A 26,366-nucleotide genomic window follows, 5' to 3' on the forward strand; every position below is an offset into this window, starting at 1 on the left:
CCGTGTGTTCATCACACCTTTCTTATTTTCTGTCGTATATTACCATTAGTATATTTCGTTTGGTGCCCTATCTACGAGAGTTACCACCACACTGCATAATTTTTTTCCAATAGAGACAAACATTTTAACCTGTTCTGACTGTCACAATACACCATTATGCTACACAAATACTATTTTTAATACTAGTATGTGTTACCAAACGGGTACAACAGTACAAAAATCGACAAAAGGAGCAGTAACGGGATCGCCCACTGGATACAAAGATGCAAAAAGGTGGCGTATTGCATTACTTCTCCACGACGCTGTACTACTGTTTATATGGCTGTGTGAGATTGTGTGTTTTTCGAGAAATTCTGCACATATGTAACACTTGCCACATGAACGAACCTCTGTGATAAATCATGCGTGTTCTATGAGGAAGTTCGTGACAATTGAAGTTCCGTACTCTTTACAATCCGTCGTTTAAGCAAGAGAAAGAGCGAGCATTTGTTTTGATCCTCATTGCATCTGTAGCCGTAAATGTATTTGTGGTCCTAGTGACGACAGAATAAGATCTATCAAAATTTATCCCAACTTAAAGTGACGATTGCTGACAATAAAGGGAGAGCAAAAAAGCTGAAAGTTGTCACGATAGTTCGTGACTAATTTAAGAGTTAAAATCTTGTTGTCATGCGACGGTGATAGGAAAACCAAATTGCTAACCGGCGTGGAAAGAGATGGAAGGTTCGTCTCAGAAAGGTGGGATTAAAGTCATATTATGTTAAGCTACACAGAATTTGGATTCTGCCCGACTAGTCTCAATCGAAATGCATGGATGAATCGCTTGCGCAACCTGGGCGCTGTTTTGTTTGCACGAATGAAGATGACGCGACTTTGAAGCAAACCGAAGGTCGCACTTATGAATCTAAATGATACTGGATTACTTCCGTAATTCGACGTACTGCCATGCCCCATCCCAGTAGTTCTACCTGTGCTAGATTTTTATTCATAATAGTTTTCGTGTCATCCGCATAGCATCTAAAGTCCAACAGGGATGATTTTAACTAGAAAGAGACTACGCAAAACAAAGGAAATATGTCGCAATTGATTTCAGTATTACAGGCAGATGTGTCCATTAAAAATTTTATTGAAAACAAAGAGATAATGAAGCTGCTTTTATACACATTCTAAAACTCATACACCAGGATGCGCGTGAAATGCATCCAGTCAAGTTGTTCGTAATTTCAATTCAGTCGTAATTTGTAAATCGGTGGAGTTAATTACAGGAAACTATAGTGTGGCTTTTATCCCTTCATAATTAATTTAATCGAAAGGATGTAACACGTGTCGACGCCAACAAGCCGGTGGTGCGACTATGGAAGGGTCATCTTAGATTTACACTGAACCGACTGTTGTTTGAAAAACGCATTCAAGTATGAACAGTATTAAACGCGACTGCTGTACTCGAGCACATAAAGTTTAAGCTTGAGAATAGGTTTTTGATATCCGAATAATGTGTTCTTTCTTGGTCCTGTTGCTTAGCCAGCATATTACCGAAAAATCAGATGCTATGTTTTTTGTAGAATTTAATTGACTAACATTGATAAACAGTCATGTAAGGCGTTTTCAAGTATGCAACGTACTGAATCCACTATATTTCAGTTTTTAGCAAACGGGGTCTGAGATGTTTTCTACTTTGTACAAAAGATAGCTTTTCAAACGGAAATTTACAAAGGCCACATGAAATGAATCGATTATCTGTGTTATAAGTACAACACTGGACAGCACAGGATCCACAGAATATTAATTTTTAAATTTTATACATATGCGTACATCAATTACATTGTTGCTAAATAAACATCTACGAGGAGATTGGCTGAAGCTCTACAAGCGCAGTCTATTCGTGAATATGGTTTAGTACATTTTTTGTCGAAAATAAGGAAGCATAATAATAATAAGCATCAACTGGATCAATATTGCTGTTGGGTTACCGTGTCTTACAGAGATTCGCCAAATTCTCACAAATGAGTTTGGTGTTTCTTCATCTGGAAATGGAAGCGCCCCCAGTAGTTTGGGGGAGCCCGGACGTTCTTTTCCTGAGACTGGTACAACTAGCGCAACTCGGCCGACGAGTTTACCATTCGAACCGCCCAACCGGGCACCGTCACCTTTACCCCCACCACTGAAGCCACATTGGTTTTACATGAGACAGACTGCAACCGGTAGCAACAGCGCTAGCGCGGCTACCGGTATCGAGGGGACCAGTACCAGCGGAGGGGCAAGTAGCAGTGGGTCGTTGGAAAGATCCATGAGCATCAACAACAACAATTGGACACCGTTCAGTCTGCTTGACTCAAACGAACTCGAAAATGGTAATTGGTATATTTATATACAAATATATATTATGAACCGATTTGGCGCATTTACTAGAGTTAGTACAGAAATAGGGCAGCTTGCTGATTATAGTGGGGCAGGTTTGTTTACGGCCAGTAGTCTTTTAACGACCAACATATGATGGGTCCCTAACCGGGATGAATAGAATAAACAACCAAATTGTCTAAGAGTAGTTTGTCTCTGCGAACTTCGCAAAGATATGTTTTCAGTGGTGAAAGACAGTTACAGCTTATTTCACAACGTGAACCTTTCCCAGGACAACATGGTACAACCGCAAACAGTCTTACAATGAGTACTTTTTCTCAGTAATTATGTTGCCGTAAGGGTATGTGGATGGCCTGCTAGAAGTGCGGCTGCTCTCGAATTATCTCTACTATAGGTGTCCCCACATAAACCTGTTCTCACATCTCAAGCCGAATACGTACATAGCCTTATATTTGCAGTATCAAATAAACTTTTTACTCATTTCTGCCGTCAAGCTCATATAGCTGGATCAGGCATCGTAACGGTGTGTGGAGGTCGGTTCGAGGTGGACCTTTCGTCAAAAAAGATGTATCCGGTTTATTGGACCGAACCAGAGGCCATTCACGTCCGTCGCTGCACTTGGTTCTACAAAGGTGAAGGTGAAAGCAGATATACGCCTTACGAAGAGGATACTGCCCATCTTCTTGAGGTTTGTACAAGCAAGGACCATGAGTTAATTCGTTAGGATCATGACCTGATTACATAATTAATTAACGCATTTATGGAACGAATTGTTAGTTTACATTCTTTACATTATTAGAGTTTCTAAAAATACTAGAAATATTCTCTCATGAAGTCGATAAAGTTCATCATTTGATATTCAGTGAAATGGATTGTCGGGCTGGTTTTGTTTTACCCGCCTACATATACTATGACAGAAACTACAGTTTATGACAATTAAAGCAAAAATGAGTATCGTTACAGACTTTTTCGTAAATTATGTCAACATTTTTTCTTATACACTTCTAGTTTTCTTTTTATTTGTTCTTGGTCTAATTATGATGCGAGCCCAAACTGAAGATAAGCGACGTGGACCTTAGGTTGGACAGAGGTACCATTTATTAGCTGATTTTTAAGTAGCGCTTAGTGTAACTTGATTATTAACTGGATTTCCTATATTGCTTTGTTTGTAGGAAAGCTTTCAAAAGTGTCACAATTTAAATAAGTGGAACAGACAAATCGATGTTGGTTCTGGCCATTACGTCAAAATCTACAGCGCCACTTTGATGACGCATCACGTTCCGAGTGGATTCACCGACGAATGGGGCAACATATCAGTGCGTCTCTTCATTACGGCATTAATAGAACTGTCAACTATTGATTGCTTATGTATATATATATATATGAAATAGCTTTCTTAAGATGAGTGCTATTGCGATCCGGCGTTATGTCGAATACGTTTTTTATTCCACGTAGAATATATGTAGTTAATGTAGTCACTGGGATAAACGAGGTGCTGAGAACAAACGTTCATTTGTTTCTTACTGCATGATTAAATTTAGAATTATGTTGGATTTCCAGCAGCAATTATGTACTTATGATGGACTAATATTATTACTATTTCATTGAACCTATTCGAAACAAGCTTTGAGCAATATAGAAAAACTAGAAAGAGACATATGCTTCAGTTGAGTTCTCAGTGACTGCATGACCTGAAAACACATACTTTTTACATTTACCCTGTTAATTGCAGGACAGCACACCTCGGCCCCGAATCGTCAAGCGTGGCGCGGATCAAGCGACAGAGGCAGCATTCGAACCCGGTGAAGGCCAGACAATTGACCATTTAATATTTGTTGTGCATGGTATCGGAGCAGTGTGCGACTTGAAGATGCGTACGGTCGAACAGTGCCTTGATGATTTCCGTTCGATGAGCAATCAATTAATACAGAACCATTTTGGCGAACAATTCCAGACGGGGAAAGTGGGCAGGGTGGAATTTCTGCCGGTATCTTGGCATAGCAAGCTGCATGGTGAAACTACCGGACTTGACGAGTGAGTCACTCCTTTGACTAAAGTCGTAAATGGTACTGAGGTAGCTTGGCTGAATCGTACTCACTGAAAGGACAACAGTCTAAGAGAACTGTGCCACGTAATTTACAGTGACCTTCAGAAAAGGTCTGACTATGTTTAAAGTTACAACATCAAATGGGCTGGTTTATTTCGGCGTTTTTTTTTTGACTTTGGTATTTTTATCTATTTACTGAATAATAGGTGGCAATGTATTGAATGGAAAGTTCAGTCTTAAATGTTTCTTGTGGGTCTGTGATGAAACAGGAAACTACAGAAGATAACAATCAATACAATTAGCCGAGTACGAGAATTCTCAAACGACACAATCCTGGACGCTCTCTTATACACATCGCCCGTCTATTGTCAAACTATTGTTGACCACGTGGGCTCCGAGCTTAATCGTTTACATCACCTGTTCAAGAAACGGAACCCTAACTTCACCGGCACGATTGGCCTTGCAGGACACAGTCTAGGTGAGACGTTGCTTACGCACTTTGTTGTTTGTAAAGGTTGTTCGTACGGCTGGTACTATAGGCATTGGATTTAACTGGTGAAGCTTCGTTGTATATAGGTTAGTTAATAGAATCCATCGACGGGAAACGCGCGTGCAATACAGAAGTGTAATTATCACATGTGAGTATAGTCTGTTAGAAATTAACTAAAAAAATAGCGGGAGGACTACGGAGAATTTTTAGGAGGTAAAAATGGATAATCTGTATATATGCTTGAAAATAAATCTGGATATTCTTTAAAAACGATTTCCCTTAAAATGAATACCAGCAAGTTATTTTTTAGGCACGCCGAATTCCAAAGCGTAATGTGGCTTAATATTTATTGCGTTTTTCTCAATTGTAGGTTCCATGATCCTTTATGACATATTATCGCATCAACAACTCTCGAGAAGTTCGGTCGCTTCCGCCAAATCAGCATCTAATTTATCTCCATTTGCAGTAACTCCATCTACGCTAGAGGAACTTTTTGATCAGCTGGCGATTGATCGGCGTCACGTGTCAAGACTCAGCGATGCTGAAGTCGACATACAGGCATTGGCGTTTATGAATGAATCCGACCTCTTAAAACTAGGTCTTCCACTAGGCTCAGTTAGAAAAATTATTAATGCTGTTGAGCGTTTCCCACGAAAAGTACTTTCAAGGAAACAGAGTTATACTAGAGCCGAGTTTCTTGTTCAAGGAAATGAAGGTAAATAGTCTGAAACCTGACGAATATATAACTGGATACATGTGCGATACTAAAAATTGTCGATTTTTATGTTAGGACGGAAAAGAAAAACAAGTCTTCGAATAAAGCATCATTGGAGGAAAAGCTATGCACACAATTTTTCGTGATGTACTAAATGTGAGAAACAATTCACCACTATAAACGTGGTTATTTTCTAGATTTTAGCCTGTTTTTTGTTTGTTTTTCCGGCTCCAAAATCGCTTATGGATGAAGTTTTATATATTTGGTTAGTTGTACATATATTAGTTATAATTTATAAATATTTTACAAACATTATTCAAGGCACTGGCCAGCTGACAGTGAACTACCCTCAACTTGAGTTCGCTCCGGACTGTTTCTTTGCAATGGGCTCGCCAATTGCGATGTTCATTGTTGTGCGAGGAAATGAAACACTAGGAAAGGACTTCCGTCTTCCCACTTGCCCCCGATACTTCAACATCTATCATCCTTACGACCCTATCGTAAGCCTTCCTTTACTTCATTTGCAATATAATTTTCATAGAAACAACTTCCTCTAACGTACCTTTATAGTAATCAATGTATATTGAATTTTACTGAAGTACAGCTAAGGCAAAGGTATCGATTTTTTTAGGATTTAAACTTAATTGCTGCCTAAGGACATTGTGTAAAACCATTTTTAATTACAATGTTTGAATTATAATTAATGTATTTAGTACAATCGCACATTGCTGAAGCTTCATATAGTATAATAGGTTATTACTGATTCTGAAATATTTGCTGGCGGTGATTGTGATAACCCACATATATTGATTTGTAGGCCTATAGAATGGAGCCGTTGATTGATCCCTCTGTTACACTGGAACCTGCTCAAATTCCACACCACAAAGGACGCAAACGGATGCACCTTGAAGTTAAAGAATCTTTAAAGAAGGTGTCAACAGAAGTTAAACAGAAGTTCGTCGACGCTGTTTCTGCTTTAAGCAGCTCTTTACATAGGCGCGACTCCGTCAGCACGGAACAACAGCCGAGCAATAATTCGAGAGGCATGCAGGTAAACGCCGGACATATATATCGAATAGCCATTGACGTTTTCTTAAACAATTGTTGTTGCTGAAAGTTTGTTAAAGGGGAATACACGCATTTCGTTGTAGATAGTTAATTATCTAATCTTACGAAGCAAACTAGAACCGTGCTAAGGAGCATTGGTTACTACGCAGCATCTCCTAGAAAGTACTCACCAAGAAAGCTCGACCAATAAAAACACAATTTGGTTTCTGGGAAGCATACATGCTTTTATGATGGATATTGATTCATTAGTGGATTTATAGAAATATTTTAAAGATTTACCGAAAATCAATAACACCAGATCAATACTGAGTTTGACATAATAGTAAGTTTTTACGTAATATATTAACTACTTACTTTGCCGTGTTAATTATACAGGGTTCGGCTATAGAAGGAACCTCTAACAGCACAGAATCGGCGGTTGATGGCTGGGCATTGAATCAAGGTCGCAGAGTGGACCATGTTCTGCAGGAAGGTCCCTTAGAGAGTTTCAACGAGTACCTCTCCGTTTTGTTCAGCCATGCTTGTTACTGGTAGGAAGTGTTACATTATTATTATTGCTGATAGACTATGAGAAACGTTCAAATTTGGATTCGCTAGTTATAATTTTACATCTGGCTATCAATGTTTGTTCACTTGATGAACTGAAGAACTAATTGTGTCACGAACGTAGTACGTTTCTAATTGAGCGGATGCATGGAACATGTTTTTTGCATATATTTTGCGTATTTGGATTTATTCATAGGGAATCGGAAGACACATTGCTGCTAATGGTCAAGGAACACTACGCGTTAAAGGGCATTTATCCAACTGTTGCTCCAAAACCTGCTGCGTCGTCAATTATACCATTCTACCCCTTATCGCCTACTTCTCCCAGTCAGGTTGAAGAAACAAGTATCAACAAAGATCGCAAAGACGAATCCGGGCAGGGTGTAACTCAGACTGGTGGTCTATTCTGGACCTCGATAACCTCTGTCGCTTCCATATCAAATTACTTCTCCTTGCGACCTGACTCAACTGATCCTACTGTAGCTCCTCAAGCGAAACAAAACTCGTCGTAAGCGAATTTGATACAACCTTTTCGATACTATAAACAATAATATAAAATGGTAACACTTAATAGTGAGCCCACAGTTGCCGAAATATGTAAGAAATCTTATGCTTGTCAATTGCGTACTATCTTTGGCATTGTCACCTCTATTTGTGATGCTTGCTTTTTTAACGCTTTGTGGCAACAGTACTAGTTAATTCATACTGATGGGTAAAATAACCATAAAATCATTAGGAAAAGGTGGAGGTTTGGCCCGGAATGGCCAATTCCAGACATAGTTATCCGTTTATTCGTGGGTACATTAATAGAAATAGCTCTACCTGGATATCGAAAATTTATTATTGGGTATCATATGAAATATGGTTAAAGCATAAACATTGTTTACACTAGGAATCATAATGGCGGTAATTGAGTTAAATGCACGTACAAAGCTCATAATGTACAACATAAGTGGCCAAGTTCATTTTTTAATCAAGTATTCTCTTGGTCAATCAAGTACCATTAACAAACGTGCATCATTCTAGCGTTTGACAAATTCAATCGTATTTGGATCAAGAGGTAGGATCAGACGTATTTCATGGCATATGGATAAGACATACGTACGAAGTATTTATACGTTATAAAAGATTGTGGTTCTCTACTGTTCTTATCATTAGAGTAGCAGCGCATCTTTTATTATAACATCCATTAATATCAGCCTAGTCTAAGCGTTACTTCGGACTTCAACGTTTGATAATTTTGAACAATTCGATTTGAGCTGGACCAGAATATCCTAATGCGTCTCAATGGCGGATAAAACTATATACTGGTTCTATTTAAAGCGACTCACTTTAGGTAGTGTTGCAGAGTAAGCTTAGCATAATAGTAAATGTGCCATTAAAATTCAGGATGGAAATCAGGAAGTTTGAAAATATTGAGAAAATGCCCGCTATTTTTGGTTTTTTCGTCAAAACGCACTTTGGACTCTACTTGGTATTAATCATGAACGCCGTTAGACTGCGGTGAGTTCGTCTAAATGTGAAAATGTCTTTTTAAGAAAATTATTTTGCCGTATTGCAAGCAATGCAACTAGCTTGGTTTTGTGTTCTAACAGCTTTGTGTGCAATTTTTAAACTCTAGAGAATACAGAAAAAATATTCTCTGACACCAGTTTAGTCATTTTTGGTAATTCTATTATCAGGTTCCAACAAAGTGACTCTCAAAGATGCGATATTTTTCATGAACGCAATTTCAGTTCTGGATATCAAAGAGTAATAGTGATGCGGTGATGGTGTATAACTTCATTTGAGAATAACGGTGACTACGACAATGTCGTTAACATTTTTGAAGAACTAGTGGCGGACTTCTTACACTGTTGGATGCGGAAAGCTTTGCTTCTGGCTAAACGTTCCATTGTTTGGCGTGGGCAGTCGCTCCAAATATACATAGACCAATAATGATTGAAGTGGCACGACTGCGGTTTATGCGGTCAAGGTTATTGAATCAGTACGATCACAACTGTCAATCTTGGTTGAAGAGTTAGTATTCTTCAGCAAGCAAGCCAAGAAATCGATGGGTTTATCCGTGTTACATGATATCTATCAATTCGATTAATTAGTATACCATATTGTTTTTTTGGACGTTTTTAGTGTAAGATATTACTGAGCATGAGAGCCTCTGAGGACTAATAAAAAAAGGTCATTGCGATACTAAGTTAAGACTGTCACCCATAACTTAATTGTGGGACATCCTGCACATGAAGGAAGAAAAATCCCCATTATATCTCTGAACACGGAAGTAACTTTAGTAAGACGATACGATGTCAATAATATTTTACCTGTATATTCCAAAGCGTTCAGTGAGTAATATTGAAGGGCGTGTTATTGAAGGAAAGCCAGAAGCGAAGAGGCTAGACAACATCAGAGCAAGATGATATAGAATACTATTGATTATAGTTAGTGTAAGCTTTAAACATACGTATAAATAGCTTTGCATAAGCGTTCAGATTTAAAGTGTAGCGTTTTTGATTGGGACTTTCACTTCTGTTTACTTCTTTCAATAATTTATTGAATCTTTAATAGTGGATCATATAGGCTCGTATACCTAAATATATCGGTGTATATATAATTTTTTAGAAGCGTTGACCGTCTCTAAGTCAAACTTAAGGAAAATATTTCCTCTATTTCTAAATAATATTATCACACTAAGGATGCGCCATTTTGATCAATGACGCTGTGCCACTTTTCCGACATTGTTACGATTCCATCAATGTTCGACGCATGCATTGAATCTTCCGATTGAAGTTCTTTTAATTTTTGCCAGGTAGTAAGCTGTATGTGGTCTGGCATTGTGATGATTAAAGACGATGTCTGTTCTGTTCACCAGTTCCAGCTGACTTTTTCAGTGGATTGTGATAACTTTAATTTTCGGCAGTAAAAGTCCAAATCAATCATTTTGCCAGGTAACAGCAACTCAATGCGCGGTTCCTTTGCAATCCCATGGAACACATAACATCACGTTTTTGGCACCAGTCTGATCATCATATGTGCTTCGTTTTTTATTAGTCGTGATCAACCGCTTTACAGATGCTTCGATTTCGGTGCGTTTATAGAGAATCTCGAAGATGGAAATATGGTCAAAGAAATAATTCTGCTTTAATTCATGCGGTACCCAGGCATGAAGCTCCTTTGTAGCCAGCTTTCTTTAAATGACTCAAAACTGAGCGCTGATGGGTGTGTAGTTCCTTGGTTATTTACGCGTTTTTATGAAATAATTTCATAATTTTTTTTACCGTCATTGATAGACCACTGCGAGGGACTTCTTTCACATAGTCATTCGCGGAACGAAAAACGCAAAACTATTCGATAACGCATTTTGACCATAAATAACATGCACTTTTTGATGAGCCTTGGCAGCATTTGTGCCTTTGTTATACAAAATTGTGAAATGAAGTGAATTTTATTATGAATTCCCTCATAACCAAAGCGTCCCGTCTTAGATCTGAATAACAGTTTTTGCAATAATTTTAGTATATCTACTATTGCAGCTAAAAAAAACGGTCAATACTTTCTTGATAAATTTGTATATACGTATATTTGTAAAGAATCAATATTTTATACCGTATTTGATATGCCACACTGACTGTCACTGTATTGCTTGAAACTGATTTCTAAAACTCTAGTCTCGTAGGCTCAAATAAAAAAAACTGGGAGATTAAGAGCAGACTGGCATGAAGTAATCGTATTGAAAGATGATAACTAGGTTTAAATACTGTCATGAGTATTGAACGAGAATAGGAATTTCAGCGCAAGAGGTCACAGTAATATGTCGAGAATCAAAAGAAGTTTGTATCAAACGAAAGGATGGATCAGAATCGCCTGAGAGACCGGGTTTCCTGAGTTTACTGCAACGCGCAGAGCGGTGTTCCCTACTTTCTGCGTTTCTTATGCTTTCTTGTAAACGAGTAAGTCAGCGTTAAGTGTGAAGAAGCTAATTTTTTTCTGGAATTAAGGGCGCGAAACGTTTTCTATAGGTAAAGCTAGCCCGATAAACAGCCCTAAGTTAAAGAAAAGATAAGGATGCTCTATCAGACACGAGAGATATAAAAGCGTCAATGATCGCGATAGTAGTAAATAAACATTCGCACTGTCACGATTATAAGCATATTTCTGAAAGATTGGATTGTGTGATTTGCATTGACGCCGCTATTTGAAGTTAAGCGACTTATGAACTGCGCAGTGAGGGTAATTTGTATGATTTTCGGGAGTCGCTGTTGCTATTAAATAGGGAAAGCTTTCGCGGTTATTAAAGCTGCTTTTCTTTGACGAAACGAGTCTATCGCAAACGACTAAAGCCTACCGTCTTTTCGAACGATACGCCCTATTAAGCCTAGCTACTCGTTTGCAAGGTTTCTATGATTACTGCAGAGATTGCGGGTGGTAGAGAAAATAAAACATTAGACAAATTGTCAGTTACATATTTTCAAGTTACGGCTACAGTCCTGCGAATTACTTAGTTTTGTCAACCTTGCAAAAAAAAGAAAACTAAGATGATATTAGAATCAATTTGTACAGCTTACTGAGTAGCCCTTTTTGTTTTTGTTGTATCTATATCGCTGTTATTGAAATCAATATTGCTTGATTCATTATCATAAAAATGTGGTATGCTTACAATTCCGATTAGTATGGCATTACGAAGGGAGTATACTTATTGATGAAAATATTTTGTTAAAGCAATGCCTATCGGATCCACACACAAAAAATGATCGGGCTTTATATTCAATCATCCTGGTTTCTGACGTTCAACCTGGCAGGAAGTATAATTCCCTAAAAAAAGCGGTCAAACTAGCGACTGCAATAAACGGAAGTGGTAAGGACTAGTAACCCTCTATTATTTCTGTCAATACTTTAGGAATTAGAAACAGGTATAAAGTTGTATACATTATGGGTTGGTGGGCTATAAATGAGCGTAAAGGCCGAACATTTTTCGTTTTGTCGTGGATACTTAATGGATAGAGTAATCATATAGTATTCCAACTAAGTGTTTGCTTGATCCTACAATGAAGGTGTGTGACGGAAGCTTTGGTTTGTAATCAACGACTGCCTACTCGGGAAAGTCAACGAGATACAGACAACGAAATGTGCATTATACGCTTCGATATTTATTAGCATATGTAATAAACCTATATACATAAGAAAAGTACAATATATTTTTTGTGCCAGCATGAAGTCATCGTGTTCCATTCTTACAAGCCTACATTAAATCTAGTGGCGTATAATCATAATCAAATCTATTAATGTCCATTAAATAATAATAATATAACTAAATGTACATAAATACAAATATAGGAAAAGAACTCGCTTTTTCTAACCTTTCCTTTTTCTTGCAGATGGAAGCAATGACATCCTGTAGATGGAGCGTATTGATGCGAACGCTGACAATAAGAAAGTGCTAACATGTGCCGGAATAAAAGTTTTGATTTGAAAAGATTGATAGATACGATCGGCTTTAAATTTGAAAACATTGCTGTTACCATCAGATGCGGTCGTACTACATGCCTTTAGTTTGATACAGGAATTGTCGTTCTGCTAATTACTTGCTATTTAGTCCGCAGCGCTTACAAAATGAACCCACTCTTATGATGGTGCATATTCAAAATTATCTTTACGGAACATGTACACTAGTGTACTGAATGGTACTTCGTTTTTAAGAAATATTTTTAGCTACGTGTTATAAACGCTAAGTAATCGTGCATAGAAAGCTCGGTAAACGGGGATAAATAAAAAAAGCCGTCATGGTAGGATTTCCTACATATAATTGATTACTATGGTTGCTTTGACTTTGATTTATATAGCTTTGAATTGATTCATTTAGACATGCTAGTCTTTCGCCCTCGTTTCTAAAGAAATATACTTTTTAGGTCTTTATACAAATAAGGGAGCAGCTTTTAGGTAGAGGGCCAGCTAATAACGAAAACAATCACACTGTATGCGTAAAGAGTAAGGCATGAACCTAGTTTGGTAGTCAAATTGAAAACAATAATTTTTTTTGGTATTATACTCCAGTTCACTTAATGTATTCATTATAAGCCAAAGTTATTGGCCAAACGCTGGTGAATATTCATGGGTGAGCAAAATAAGAGGGAGTTCAGCAACTCCCTCTTATTAACTTACATGTATACTTAACTGCATGCGAACTCTGCTATATTCGAGTAGTACAGCTGGCGTAGACATAAGGGACGATAGTAAATTATCACGCGCCTCTTGAGCAGCGTGGGGGTGCAGATCCCAGACCAGCGAAAGTTTATGGATGTTTTACCTTGTTCGAACTAATGATGACGCTCGATGAGTTTGCACTGCAAAAATTACAAAACACATTTTTCGCATGCTAGTTGCCATTTTGTATTTATTGTTAGTTGACATATTTGGTAGATTAATGAACACATTGATTATTTATTTATATAATTAATCATTTATTAATATGATCTTTAATAGCTTGCTGGCATTACATTGGCCAAGCGGAGCAAGGCAAACTAAACTGTGATCTGATTAACGTCTCTTCTTCTGATACTAATAAGAGTAAGACATTATAGCTAAATATTGGCGTCTCTATTGAAAACGAATTGGTTGTGACAGCAGGAAACAAAGGAAATTGATCCGGCCTACTGCCAGCTTTATGAATTCACATTGCCTTAGAGGACTGACTGTATACACTGGATGAATTCGCTAGTAATAAGTATCCAGCCTTTTTAATATGCGTAAACGTTGTGCCTTCTCAGATGTGCCTGAGATAGAAGCAGAACCAACAAACTCAGTGACGTGCACCGAGCAACAGAATACGGACTGGAGTCAGGATGTAAACATGACCGCTCCGGTAGTCGATCACGAAAAACGTCGGCTCAGTGAGCAGGACCGTAACCAGGAGGAATCTGACCAGAACCAGTCTGGCCGAGAAGGAGTTTCCCAGGAAATACGTTACGGCAATAATGATAACGATCCAGATGAGCAAAGAGGGCCGCAAACAAATGAAGAATCTGAAGAAAATCGAAGCCAGGAGGGACCGAAGTCAATCACCGAAGTTAACGACCTGAAGTTACAGGTGAACGATCACAGCAGCCAAGGTGTTCGTCAACGTGAGGATGACTACGCGGGTGTCCAGCAGCCTCATGAGCAAACACGGAAGCCGGAAGAGTTAGTCAATTTTGGGGAAGAAAGCTCAGTTTTGCAGTCGGATAAATGTGTTATTACAGGTCATCCCGAAAATGGACAGCACGTAATGCTCGTGGAGCAGCTTTACGGAGCCGATGGTACGACGAGCGGCCGTCAGGAATACGTGTTGCTATTCCAGGAAGGGCCGGGCACGGAAGCAATGGAGGCCTACATAGTTGAAGGTGAACTTGATTCAGCTGCTTCCTTTGAAAGAGTGAGTTCGACAGAAGTAAAGCTAACCCAACCATCCGATGAAGCCGAAGTTGAACATATCGAAGACACCGATGACAAGCCGTTGGCGGTCCGTATAGATGGCCGTGTATATTTTCGATGTGATGAATGCGATTATGTGTCAAGGCGACGTAATTATATTAAGGTGCATAAACAAAAAGTGCACGTAGCCCCACGGGCTTTACCTTGCCATGTCTGTCAATCAGCTTTCCTTTCAACAGCGACATTGTACGCCCATATGGCAGAAATGCATTCTGCAGAGCTTCCTTATGCCTGCGATCAATGCGGCTATCGCGCTAGAGCTCGCCACAGAATCGCTAGCCATCGGCTCAGTCACGATAAGGAACCTCGATACAAATGCGGAAAATGTGACTTTGCCACGCGCCACAAGTATTTGTACACACAGCATGAGTTTACTCATCAAGAGCCATTGCCATTTAGCTGTTCTCTCTGTGACTACAAGGCTAAGTGGCGGAGTTCTGTTTATATGCATATCAAAAAACGACATGGTGAGCGGTTAACCGAAGAAGAGCCCTGGCAGGAGGAAACTCGTGGTGACAAAAGCTAGGTAAAAGTGACGAATTAGAATCACGTGAACGCGTAAATGTCACAATATATTGCCTTATGTTTAAGTAAATACACACATCCTTGTATGTTAGTCAAACGAGAAACGCTGGCTGGGGATTGTGCAGAGGTACTCATTTATGGCGAGCACAAATATTGAACCAGGCTTAATATTCCCCTCTTCACTAGCACACCATTATATATATTTCTCAACGTACTCAAGTGATTCAAAGGATGCATAGTTGAAAAGGTGCGTGCGATAGAAAAACTTAGACAAGGGGGAATGTAAGCAAATCAGGGATATTTATTGCTTTAGGAGCATATTTCCCAATTCTGTACATAGTAAGCAAAGTGATGTGCATCTAAGTATATAGCAAGCTAGTGCTGTTTATGTTATTATAATTATGATTAAGACAGTGTTCATCTCTAATGCGTGTTTCATCGAACAGCTGAATCTTCGGACTGCTTAAACGGAAGGCAGTACCTACATTTTCAGTGTAATTGTTGTAGCTTGACACCGGCATCATTGCTTAAATTAACAGACGGATTATAATTATAAGAGAGCGTAAGTTGTTGTTTAAATTAATGAGTGAAAAATAAAAAAAACAATATAACATTGTCTTTTCTCAAAGCGGGTAATCATTGATTGATTGGTTCGTCGTTTGTTCATTGACAAACCTGCATATGACGACACATCGTCCTGGACGTCTGTTCAACAAATGCCTTTTCGGTATTTACGGCACATCTATTGAAACAGACCCAATGATTCTTCTAAGGTGCTATTCAGTATAAATGCTATTTATTTAGATCATATTACGGCAATTGACGGCTTATATACCACACAAGCGTTACAAAATTATAATAGTCGAGTAATTTGCTAATAGTGGAGTGATAACAAAAGTGATGAAAGATAGCTTAAAGGGGCAAGTTGTGATCTAGGTTCAGATTTGGACATAGACACATCTAGTTTTGATCTGATGGAATGCTTAACAGCGATGCCAGGCGTAAAACTTGTAGATATAATAAAAGTTCTAATGTTTATTCGGCAAAACTAGTGTTTCGAATCGAATCCCCAGGATGAAGTAACAGTTAAACATTTTATTAAACATGTAGTATGTTTTATGAAAACTGATTTTGTAGAGAGATTATTAACCACCAAGCAGGTTTTTAAAGTGCTACTATTCGAACAGTTGCTTTTGTGAAAATTACTCTATTTTTGGCTTCATCAACTCCGTTCACCGAATCTATTGAAGTGAGCCGCAAGAAAAGTACCGATGTCGATAATACTGCTACAGTGGCTGCTGTATCCTCTTACTAAATCTTGCAAAAAAATCCACCGGCAACAGGCAATATCTCTCCGGTAATATAAGAAGCATCGTCAGAAACCAGAAACGCCACTGCGCCAGAGATATCTTCAGGAACTCCCAACCTGCAAAACACAAGTGAACGTACAAAGACAAAAAATACAAATTGGCGATATCTCAAATCCATTATTTGGCGTTTTCTAGCGTAAAGTTTCAAAAGCTTGTAGTACATAATAGAATAGAGAGTATTTGTCCTTTGTCAAATGGTAGTGTAGAGAAACAACATACCGCTTAAGTGGGGTTATCTCCATCATCTCTTTGCATACGGTTTCATCTTCCCACAGTAGCTGGCTGAACCGTGTCTTAATAATGCCTGGCGCTACACAATTGACACGAATCTTGGGCGCTAAGTGCACCGCCGCCGCGCGAGTTAGACCCAAAAGAGCGGTTTTGGATACAGAGTACGCTCCCAACATCTGCAATAGCAATAAACCATTGACAAGTACACCGCGAGTACATGTTTAAATTGGTACAACTGTAGAACCTTGTTGCCACGAATTGTGTTCGGCATACATTCGAGCTAGCTAACGCAATCTGTCAACAGTATTAATGAGACAAGTGCTTCGAAGGAAGCAAAATGTGTATTATCTTATTACGAAATTTAAACAATTGGTTAGCTTTATAAATAAAATGGGCATGCGTTAAGTGCTTCTTCAAAGGGTTCTACTTGCAATAATTCAAGATTATCACCGTGTCGTAAAAAATGTATGGATATTTCAAATAGTACCGGCATAGTCTGATAAGCAGCTATCGAAGAAATGTAAATAATGGAAGGCGAAGAACTTCTTTCCAGCAGTGGTAAGGCCTCCTGCGTCAGAAGGAAGGCGCATTTGACGTTGATATCGAAGATTTTGTCCCAAGCACTTTCAGGGGTCTGGAAAAATGCAATATAAAATAGCGTCAAACTATGCATGTGTAAGGTCTTCGATGACTCAAACACTGAGAAATGCAACTTACATCAAAAACCTGAGTAGCGGATGGGTTAACAGCTGCGTTGCTCACCAATATATCGAGACCACCAAACTTTTCCTTAGCTACCTGAAAATATATAGATCGGAAATGAAGGATTTCTACTTGCGTAATAAGGATTGCTACGTGAGCATATTCCCTCTTCTTCTGTTTAAAGTTTAGTAATCTAAATTTATTGTCATTATACGGTCTTACAAAAATGAGGGTTAGAATCAACAACGGGCAGTTCTTAGGACTCGTATGAAAAAAGATTAGGAAGGTTCACCAGATCTAATATTTAGCACTTTACCGTATTACGAAGCGTCACATAAATTATGTTAGCTTTTTTATTGTTGTAAACTCAATATTTTATTTCAAGTGCGTCCAATCATGGTACCTCAGGATAAATCTCTATCCGCAATCAGCCATCTCCTGATTGTTGTATGAGTTCCAATGATAATGACAATAACAGATATTGTTGGCAAGCCCACAGTGCACCAACCTTAAAAAGATTCGCTCTCTGCGCGGTGTCGCCTACGTGACAAGGGACCCCAGTTACAGAGAGTCCTTCTTTAGATAACTGATCCACCGCGTTATCGACGTGGGCCTGCTTCCGCGATGAAATCACGATGTTAGCGCCCTCCTGCCCTAAGCGACGAGCTATCGCAAAGCCAATGCTAATGAAGTGCTTTTCAATTAATGAGTGTCCAAAATAGAGATTAACAATAATAGCAAAACAATTAGCGCTATCTCTACCGAATCAAGCTCTACGTAATACTATAGCGTCTTAAGGTGACATTAAATGATAGTAAAATTTCTCGTTGCGAGTAACAAAATTGGGTGTTTTATCTGATTTGCGTAAAACCGTGAACGGATTCGTGTTACGTTCAAGCTATAATCAGCAGGATAAAAATTGAGGTTGCTCGTCGGCGTTTGATTGCTTCATTATCAACTTCATTATTAACACGGTGACGAAAAAAAGGTAATGTTCCACGTTTATCGTCCTGGTCCAATTTTTCAGTATTTTTTTTCTGCGTGGTAATACTCCATACTACCGTGCCCTGTAAGCCTGCTCTTATGGTTTGTGAAGCGATAAATTCATAAAACTTCATTGACTGCGCGAAAGGTATTTTTGTTAAATTCCACAAGCTTTACCAAAAAAAAATACTGTGTCACAATATTTCAATTAAAATTTAATACGCAGAGATCTATTATTATTCATTGTTGATTCATACTTGTACAACAAGAGCGTGCATTTGGCAAAGCACCTCGTATTTTGCCCTCTAAACATATTTTTTTCTTCTACTGCCTCGTACAAGTTTTTCTTATTCTAGTTAGTCCTAGTTCTAGGTGTTATAAACGTTCTCACCCATCGGTTGATGCCGTTACAATGGCCACTTTTCCCTGAAGCCTTGGGGCCGCCGAACTTGCAGAACGAGCCATTATCACCCCAATCTGAGCGGTTCGAAAAAACATGTTTGGTGAAATATTTTGCAAAATAATCTCTAGTTTTAGACGTTCTTCGTAAGTGAGGAGAAAGCACTTGTCTTCGAAAGAGGAGTATTATCCTACTTTAGCATCCAATGACATTGCCAGAATATCTTGATCTTTGTTGTTGCTGTCAATTATCCCGTAGTGCGATTTCCTGTTCGTCGCGTTCTGTTTATTATTGCCTTAAGCAACGCCGCCAGGTGCCGTCTCGCCGCAAACCCTCACACTGTCCTGACTAACTCAAAGTGACTACATAACACGTGGAAAGGGCATTGGTGACAACCATGAAAGGGAGGTCTGTTTTGAAAAGTCAGCGCAATCGTTTAGTAAGAAGCTATATCTGAAAGAGCCGACATTACGCCTTTCAATATCAAACGGCCGTGTGGTGGGTACAGGTATGTACTTTAATAGTGACAATGATGATGTTATATATTTGTCACCCCGTCTCCTCTTGAGCTTCTGACTGACCCTGTCCAAATAGGGGTGAGTCAGGGAAATTGCTTGGTTGGAAAACAGTGTTTGGTTAAATGCAATAGAACATAAAGAAAAACATTGACACTTTGCCGCCTTTCAGCAGTCAAAATCAGGTCCAAAATCGATTGCACAAAGCTACGCCTTTTTTGCATGTCTGACATATAAAGGTAGTGCCATTATGACACACGTTATATTACACAACTATTTCTCATTCCTGTATTTATCTATTTTGTTTTGAAGTTCCCAATATGATTCCTTGTAGACCTGTAGATTGTTATTGCAGTTTTGCATATAAAAATGCCATAAGCAACTGACAACCTCTTTCGCTGGAAAAATCAATGATACCAGAGAGGCACAACAATTTCATATAAAATATTTCTGTTTGCCATGCGAAATCCTCTTTTGGCTCTAATTACGACTATTTCCCTGTTTATATACTACCAAAGGCCATCCTTATAATAATATATATCCTTACAGGTAAAAACAAAATTAGGATAGGTTAGAAGATGACCAATTAGTTTTGTTAACAAAACGACCGATATGAATAGACTAGTAAGTTTCACGCGTGGTGCTGCCGTAACTGTAGTGAAGCTCAGTTCCGAACTGAGATCGCCTCATGTGCCGTTAAAATCAGTAGATAAACACGCTTTGTACAGCACTATTACGACGATTAATATTGAAAGAAGCTCTTCAATTCTAATGTGCGAGATCTGAATCGAAAGACAGGTGTATTTAGTAGTATCAGTTATATGTATTTACTTATCTTCATTATTTTATCGCACGTCTAATGTAACATGTGGTGGCGGCAGATTTCTACTCGGTCATCGAGCGTGGTTAGACAGAACCAATTTTGCTTTCGACAAGAACATTATTGGACACTAACATAAATAAATGTTACATCGTTAAAGCGTCATTCGGATTTGGACTGCATAAGTTAGCAACTTGCGCTTTCAGACATTTCTTCGTAAAATCTTTGTGGGACGGATCGAACTAACCTAGCTAGCTCCATTGGAAGCTTCACACATAACAGCACAAAGCTTATTTTACGTGCTAGAACTACGATTGCTGCCGCTGTCATTGTTTAATCAAGCATTAAAATTGAAAAGGGTAATATATTTGGTAATTTAAAAGGAAAGTAGAAAGCGATGATCTGTCACTCTCACAACTCCGGAGTGGACACACACAACGGTTAGCTGTAGAACTAATTAATTCGGGCAATAGCATAGATGCCATTGTGGATGTAGTTTCCGTAAAATATAACAAGGGTTTCATTTATTTGACTATTATTGGCCAGTACAAACACTATCGAGATATCCAGGGGATCAATCATTTAACACTGTTATTGGTTCCGCTACTGCTGCGGCTGAGAACAGAACTGATAATGGGCAACAGCCATCAAATGACATTTTTTTTTAGCGGCGATGCTTCTGCAGTTAGCTACCTAAGATATAGAAGAAGAATCAGGTATTAATATTAACGTGCTGTTTATATCCTGTTATTACAGTATGATATGATCAGATAAAAGCATAACGTCAACCGTTAATCATCCTTCATAGAACCCGTGTAAAGCTAATAGTAGAATAGAAATAATATTGCAAACAGTTACAGAAACACTATTCGTCAACTAACAGGATATTTTACAAAAATTTTTCCTTAAGCCTTTGTCGGTAAAGGTCAGAAAATTGCCGTTTTAATTAAGGTTAAATAGCTCTATGTCAAGCGCATCTCTCTCTAGCAGCGGCTTTGTGTGTGTTCTTCCTGTACTTATTCCTTAGATTAACAACTGCGCCTTCCGCACCGCGTCTGTTAGCTCGCATTTTTATTCATTTACCTGCACGTACATTATTAGCATCAGCGGCTAGCAGTACAATTTCAAAGATATTAGCTATTTCAAAGATAGAATAGATTCGAAAAATTCGAAAATAACAAATGACAAAAAAATAGTATAAGTCCGTTACAAGGCATCCTACCGTAGAGCACTTCAGCAAACACGCCGTGTAACCTAACGTTTGGCCTGCTAAAAATAATATGCTATTAATTTCTATAGTTTCACCTTAGATTTTGTTGCGATCTCTACTATTTTCATTTTTATGATGTTTTCATGTTATACAGCTCTAGTTTGAATAGCGATCAAGTTGTGAGCTGCGGTACGATTCGTCAGATGTTTTTGAATAGTCCGCAAATCAGGCAGATGTGCCGGCCAGTACAGAAATGAAACTTTAACATTTTGAGCATCGAGTTTTTGTCCGATTAACATTGTCCTACGTATTTCATTCAAGTGTTAGTAAATAATATTGTCATTTAAGCTCTTTGGGCTCACCAAAGCAGGATGATTTTTCTGCATACCTAGTGCTAGTCTTAATCTTAATTAAGCATTGGGATGACCCGGGGGAAGCCAAAGTATCCCTCTCGATTTTCCGCTACTCAAGTCTGTCTGTATTGCTGCAGATATCAAACATCGACCATCACGGTCGTCATAATTATAGGGAAATCACCTGTGACGCAGGTAACGCGTGTTGTCTGTACCAGTGTAACTGTTTAGCAACGTACAATTCCGAGTGCAATAGAGAATTTTACTGAAAATGTACGAATAATTGAAATACCAAAAACGAAGTAGAAAATCGCTTGCAACTTTGCAATAGAAGCATCATATCTTTGTGGGGCAACATTTTTTCATCACCTTAAGGAATGGTGGTAGAAACGAAACGTCGTATTCTAAACTATCACCGGAACAACGTTGAAGCGCGCCAAGAATTGAATATCCAACCACGTTGGAACTATGATATAAGCCGACAGCTTAAGGATCTTGAAACGCGTCAAAGATGGACTAAAGCACGTGCCATGGGCCGAGCTCAGCACGACAGCGTCGGCCGGTCAGTGTCCATCTGTTTATAAATCTTGCGAGGCGACCATGCTCATGCTAGAACCATTTGGAAAACTCAGATATGGAACAATACCTGTGTGAAAAATCATCCATTTTATTTCATGAAATTTAGCAAATGTAAAACGTGACCTCACTGGATACGCTCCGGGAAAGAAACAGTACAGTCAAACACTAAGTTTCAAATAACAGTGTACATAGACAATTGTGAGGCCTTACCTTTCGCATTATCGCGGCTTGCTGTTAAAAACTGCATAGTGTTGCGTAGATTGGTCGCTAAATCTTAAAAGCCATTTACCTGTAACCTTCTATCCTATTTCAGTAAAACAACTAAACCACGTGAGAAACAAACGCCAGCAGAAGATTGTTCAAAAAGGCACAGCAAAAAGGTATTACTTTTGTACTTAGAATAGCCGTTTATAATTATAGAGCCTCTTCTGCTATTGTGTATATAATAAAGGCGTACATTGTGGAACTTTTTGTTGAAATATTCTTCAGGAGGGTCGGAAATGCGTTGAATGTCAGAAGACGAAAGTGTTATGTAGTCGGAATGCTGGCTGCACTAGTAGGCCCCATAAGGACGGAATTCAGGGGAAGGGCCTTCAAAGCACATTAGGAGAAAGCATTAAACCATTAGGAAATGGCGGTCGTTGTTGTTCCAAAGAGGTATTCGACACACGACGTTGGGATGAAGCTCATAAACTGAAGGAGTGTCATTGTAAGCAAATGAAAAATCTCTACAGTCAGTCAAGTTTCATCGCAAAAGTGATTAAAAAGGACCCAAAAAGAAACGACACGCGCCCACATGGCATGTCGTGCCATGAAAAGGGGGTCGTTTCAGACATCCTGAGGACCTCTCGCATGGATGATAGTGATACGAAAAATGACTGCATTGTCTTATATGAAGACCTTCAGCAGATACCACAAATGTCATCCGGGAGAGTTCGCATTGAAGTTATCTACTCAAAAGAGCAAATAAAACGATCCCAAAATACAGCTCAGGTAGGCGAGGGCTGTAGTGGGAGAGTTCTCTATATGGACGATGTAAGCTACGTGAGTCCCAGTCTTCACGAAGATGCACAGAGATGTCAATCTTCAACAGTTACTGGACTACACGGAATTGCAGATAAGGATGATCTGCGTGAATTTTTTAGAAGACCCATGAAACCCGTTCTAGATAAAGCAATTCATGAAAGCAGAAGAAATTGTAGGTCTACACATAGTCTTTGTCAATCTAAAAAGCTTGCAAATTTCATCCCACATATAACGGCGAGCCCAGTTTCAGAGAGTGCGTCTTTAATTATACTTAATCCAGAGGCGCTTAAAAATATATCATTCACACGTTTTTGGCCTCCTAGTACCAGAAACTGAACGCAAAAGGCAGCGATCTTTCTTCCTAGCGTCTTGTAAAGAGCACAGTCTATGTATTAGAATATAGTAATGTTGGGACAAAGTAAACATGTAAGCCAAACCAACTTACAGTACCGGTAACTAATGCCCCAATAGCAATTATCTGATTGAGATTCTACTAATATTAATAATAAACATACACCTGACAATATTTGGCGCCGTTGGTAATTATAATTTACTTCCTCTACGATCTGATAATTTTTTTAAACATTTAAAAATCGTTGGAATATAGTCGTAATAAATAAGTCCATAAAAAACATTTCACCATAATAATAGTATCATTTCCTGTATAAAGCAAACTGTGGTTACAACGCTTCTGACTTCTAAATGACTGTATCCAAGCGTAGGGTGTCATTACGCTGTGAAGAGGCTAAGATCGGAGATGATTTTAGAGATGCGTACACTTCGTGGCTTTTTAAAGACTAAAATCAATCCTCGAAGCACATACAAGTCAAAAAAAATTACCAGTATAAAAGATGCCTTCGTAATTTGTCAGTAAATACAAAGTTCCTTGATCATCACTTTTTTTAGGACACACATAAAATTTTCAATTGATGGACACAGAAACGAGATATCCCTTTCCAGCTACGAATATGACTTTGTATGTTACGCTAGGTAAGAACTCCTTGGCATCTTCCGAAGATAACTAACGTAATACCTATCTAAATGTTGCGTTTACAGTTTACCTAAAAGGACATTAGCGTCCCAACCTTTAAGGTTTTTCATTCTTGGCAGTATTAAACGGCGCGCTCTATAATATATCGAATTCAATTGGCGAGAATTTGAAGGATTATTGCGAAACAAGTCATTTTTTCACATCCTGGCTGTGAGCAACCCGTTCTGAGAGGTCATTCGGTTTTGGCGATGTGCGACCGAGAATCCGGTCCATCGGGCCGACAAGTAGCACATTTGCGATATTCGTTTATGCTACATGTTCAAAATACGTTGTGCATATATCCCAAAATGAATGATCATATCCTCAAGTGGAAGCTTCTTTTACAGTGGAAACATTTATAGGATTAGACCGCTCAGCCTGGGTAGCATTTGAGTCATTCGGCCGGCAATCTACATGGTATTAATCATAGCTACTCCGCATCTATTAAAAATGTATCCCTCGTGGATCGCGAACTCTGCAACGATTTGTCCGCTTCGTTTTTTTTCCAGCCATTATTTATTATAGCCGCTCGCATGCAGTAAAATTAACCGTTTATTTCGACAAACATCTGCTCCCACTTGCTAGGACACTTGGTCGCCAAGGGGTCAAAACGACATCTCAGGTCCTCGATGAGCAGTACTAGTCGGTTCCCTAACATAAAATGTTAGATAACATGACGACTGTAAAATGCATAGTCACATTTTGTATATTACTCCATTAGCCTATCCATAAATATTTATATAGGGACTGATTGCAAAGAGAGTTCTGTTCAACGAATATTTTTTTTGTAGCAGAGGCTCTTTGTTGGCATGCATTGTCAAAAAAAAAGTTTTCAGTAGCTTAAATGACTTAAGTTAGGCTCCCATTTATCTAAAAGAAGGAGATAAGCTTAATTTCAATTGAACTTTATTTATTCACCTTCGCTAATAGTAATCAAAAAGCTCTAAAATGCAGGGCACCAACACTATCTAAATATTAGAAGGAAAATATAGATTTGCCAGATGCTCTTAACATCATACCAAAGAGCAACGGGTGATATGATATCTATCATAAATTCCCTGCATATGGAGTAGACTCGTGACAACAGGGTTTCCTGCTGAATCTATGGTGGAATCCACGCGGATTGTCATGCGGTGGTGCTTCTTTAGCTGTATTTAGTCGTTTTTTTTTCACTCGTCTTTCCGAAAAGAAAAAAAATCCCACCAATACCCGCGAATTTTTCTGCCAATTCCTAAGGTTTGTCTTGAACGCCTCAGTTGCTGAGAGCGATGACGTAGATCTCCGCACAGCAGTGGCAAGCCGACTAGGAAATACGCGAGGTGGTTTCGAATCACTACGTCTAGTCGTAGTAATCCTTTGACGAAAAAGGCCTTGACAGTGTCTAGTTTTTTAATGTTTTCCACCATAAGATGTTCCCAGATGACGCGTATCGCACACGTCGCGATCGAAGTTATCTTGAAGTTGAGTAAGCTGAGGGCGACTGCAGGGTACAACCGAAAAAGAGATTTGATTGTCTATACGGCCAACACTGCCTTTCTGCATCTTTCGGTGACGAGGGCAGTGAAACTTCTGCCGTTGGCGCGGAAGAGCAATCCCAAATGCAGAAATTGGTTCATGTAGGCAAGAGGCAAGCTGGCGAGGTACGAGGTGCCAGTGGCAACTGTGCTGTCACTTTTTCTAAGCTCTGCCCCCCTTTTGGTCACGTTTATGGCCAGTCCCAAGTCTGTGATTGTCGCTTGTCGCTCGCTGCACTAGAACCCTGTTGATTGTACAAGTTAACTTCACCTAATTTATTCGGCCTTTTTATTTGATCAGGAATCCTTTCAGCAATATGGAAGATAAATTTGAGCTTAATTGTCACCCTAAGCCAGGCCGGTTGCCCGTGTAAAAGGCGGGGGTTCGGCCACTCCATCGTTGATGGCTGTTTTGTTCCCGT

General features: G+C 38.9%; 3 protein-coding genes across 6 annotated transcripts; 2 read left to right on the forward strand and 1 right to left on the reverse strand.

The window, feature by feature from the left end:
* The first annotated feature begins 271 nt into the window (after window positions 1–271).
* Window positions 272–13,031, forward strand: PAPLA1 (Phosphatidic Acid Phospholipase A1). Of its 3 annotated transcripts, none has more exons than XM_022854718.2 (12): window positions 272–738; window positions 1,983–2,351; window positions 2,862–3,046; window positions 3,531–3,674; window positions 4,091–4,392; window positions 4,675–4,883; window positions 5,266–5,610; window positions 5,932–6,110; window positions 6,428–6,661; window positions 7,054–7,208; window positions 7,421–7,732; window positions 12,594–13,031. In XM_022854718.2, exons 1-12 carry the CDS (start codon window positions 717–719, stop codon window positions 12,604–12,606), a joined length of 2,469 nt encoding a protein of 822 aa, XP_022710453.1. In that variant the 5' UTR covers window positions 272–716; the 3' UTR covers window positions 12,607–13,031. The 3 variants fall into 3 exon arrangements, with proteins under 3 accessions (XP_022710453.1, XP_022710445.1, XP_022710459.1); XM_022854710.2 differs by having other exon boundaries at window positions 273–738; window positions 2,853–3,046; XM_022854724.2 differs by having other exon boundaries at window positions 274–723; window positions 2,853–3,046.
* Dhrs4 (Dehydrogenase/reductase 4) lies at window positions 12,346–19,240 on the reverse strand. 2 transcript variants are annotated; one of them, XM_022854744.2, is made up of 7 exons: window positions 18,889–19,240; window positions 18,022–18,196; window positions 17,529–17,609; window positions 17,299–17,445; window positions 16,800–16,987; window positions 16,480–16,636; window positions 12,346–13,559 (listed from the first exon to the last, which is right to left on the reverse strand). In XM_022854744.2, the coding sequence occupies exons 1-6, from the start codon at window positions 18,993–18,995 to the stop codon at window positions 16,522–16,524; spliced, it is 813 nt and encodes a 270-aa protein (XP_022710479.2). In that variant the 5' UTR covers window positions 18,996–19,240; the 3' UTR covers window positions 12,346–13,559; window positions 16,480–16,521. The 2 variants fall into 2 exon arrangements, with proteins under 2 accessions (XP_022710479.2, XP_022710476.2); XM_022854741.2 differs by lacking the exon at window positions 12,346–13,559 and having other exon boundaries at window positions 16,286–16,636.
* A 2,863-nt stretch (window positions 19,241–22,103) lies between these two features.
* On the forward strand, window positions 22,104–23,926 carry LOC111273058 (uncharacterized). The gene is made up of 3 exons (XM_086973492.1): window positions 22,104–22,357; window positions 22,688–22,754; window positions 22,864–23,926. Exons 1-3 carry the CDS (start codon window positions 22,173–22,175, stop codon window positions 23,734–23,736), a joined length of 1,125 nt encoding a protein of 374 aa, XP_086829618.1. The 5' UTR covers window positions 22,104–22,172; the 3' UTR covers window positions 23,737–23,926.
* Window positions 23,927–26,366: the final 2,440 nt, after the last annotated feature.

Source organism: Varroa jacobsoni, unplaced genomic scaffold (assembly GCF_002532875.2).
Source record: "Varroa jacobsoni isolate VJ856 unplaced genomic scaffold, vjacob_1.0 scaffold_193, whole genome shotgun sequence".
Lineage (NCBI taxonomy): Eukaryota > Metazoa > Arthropoda > Arachnida > Mesostigmata > Varroidae > Varroa > Varroa jacobsoni.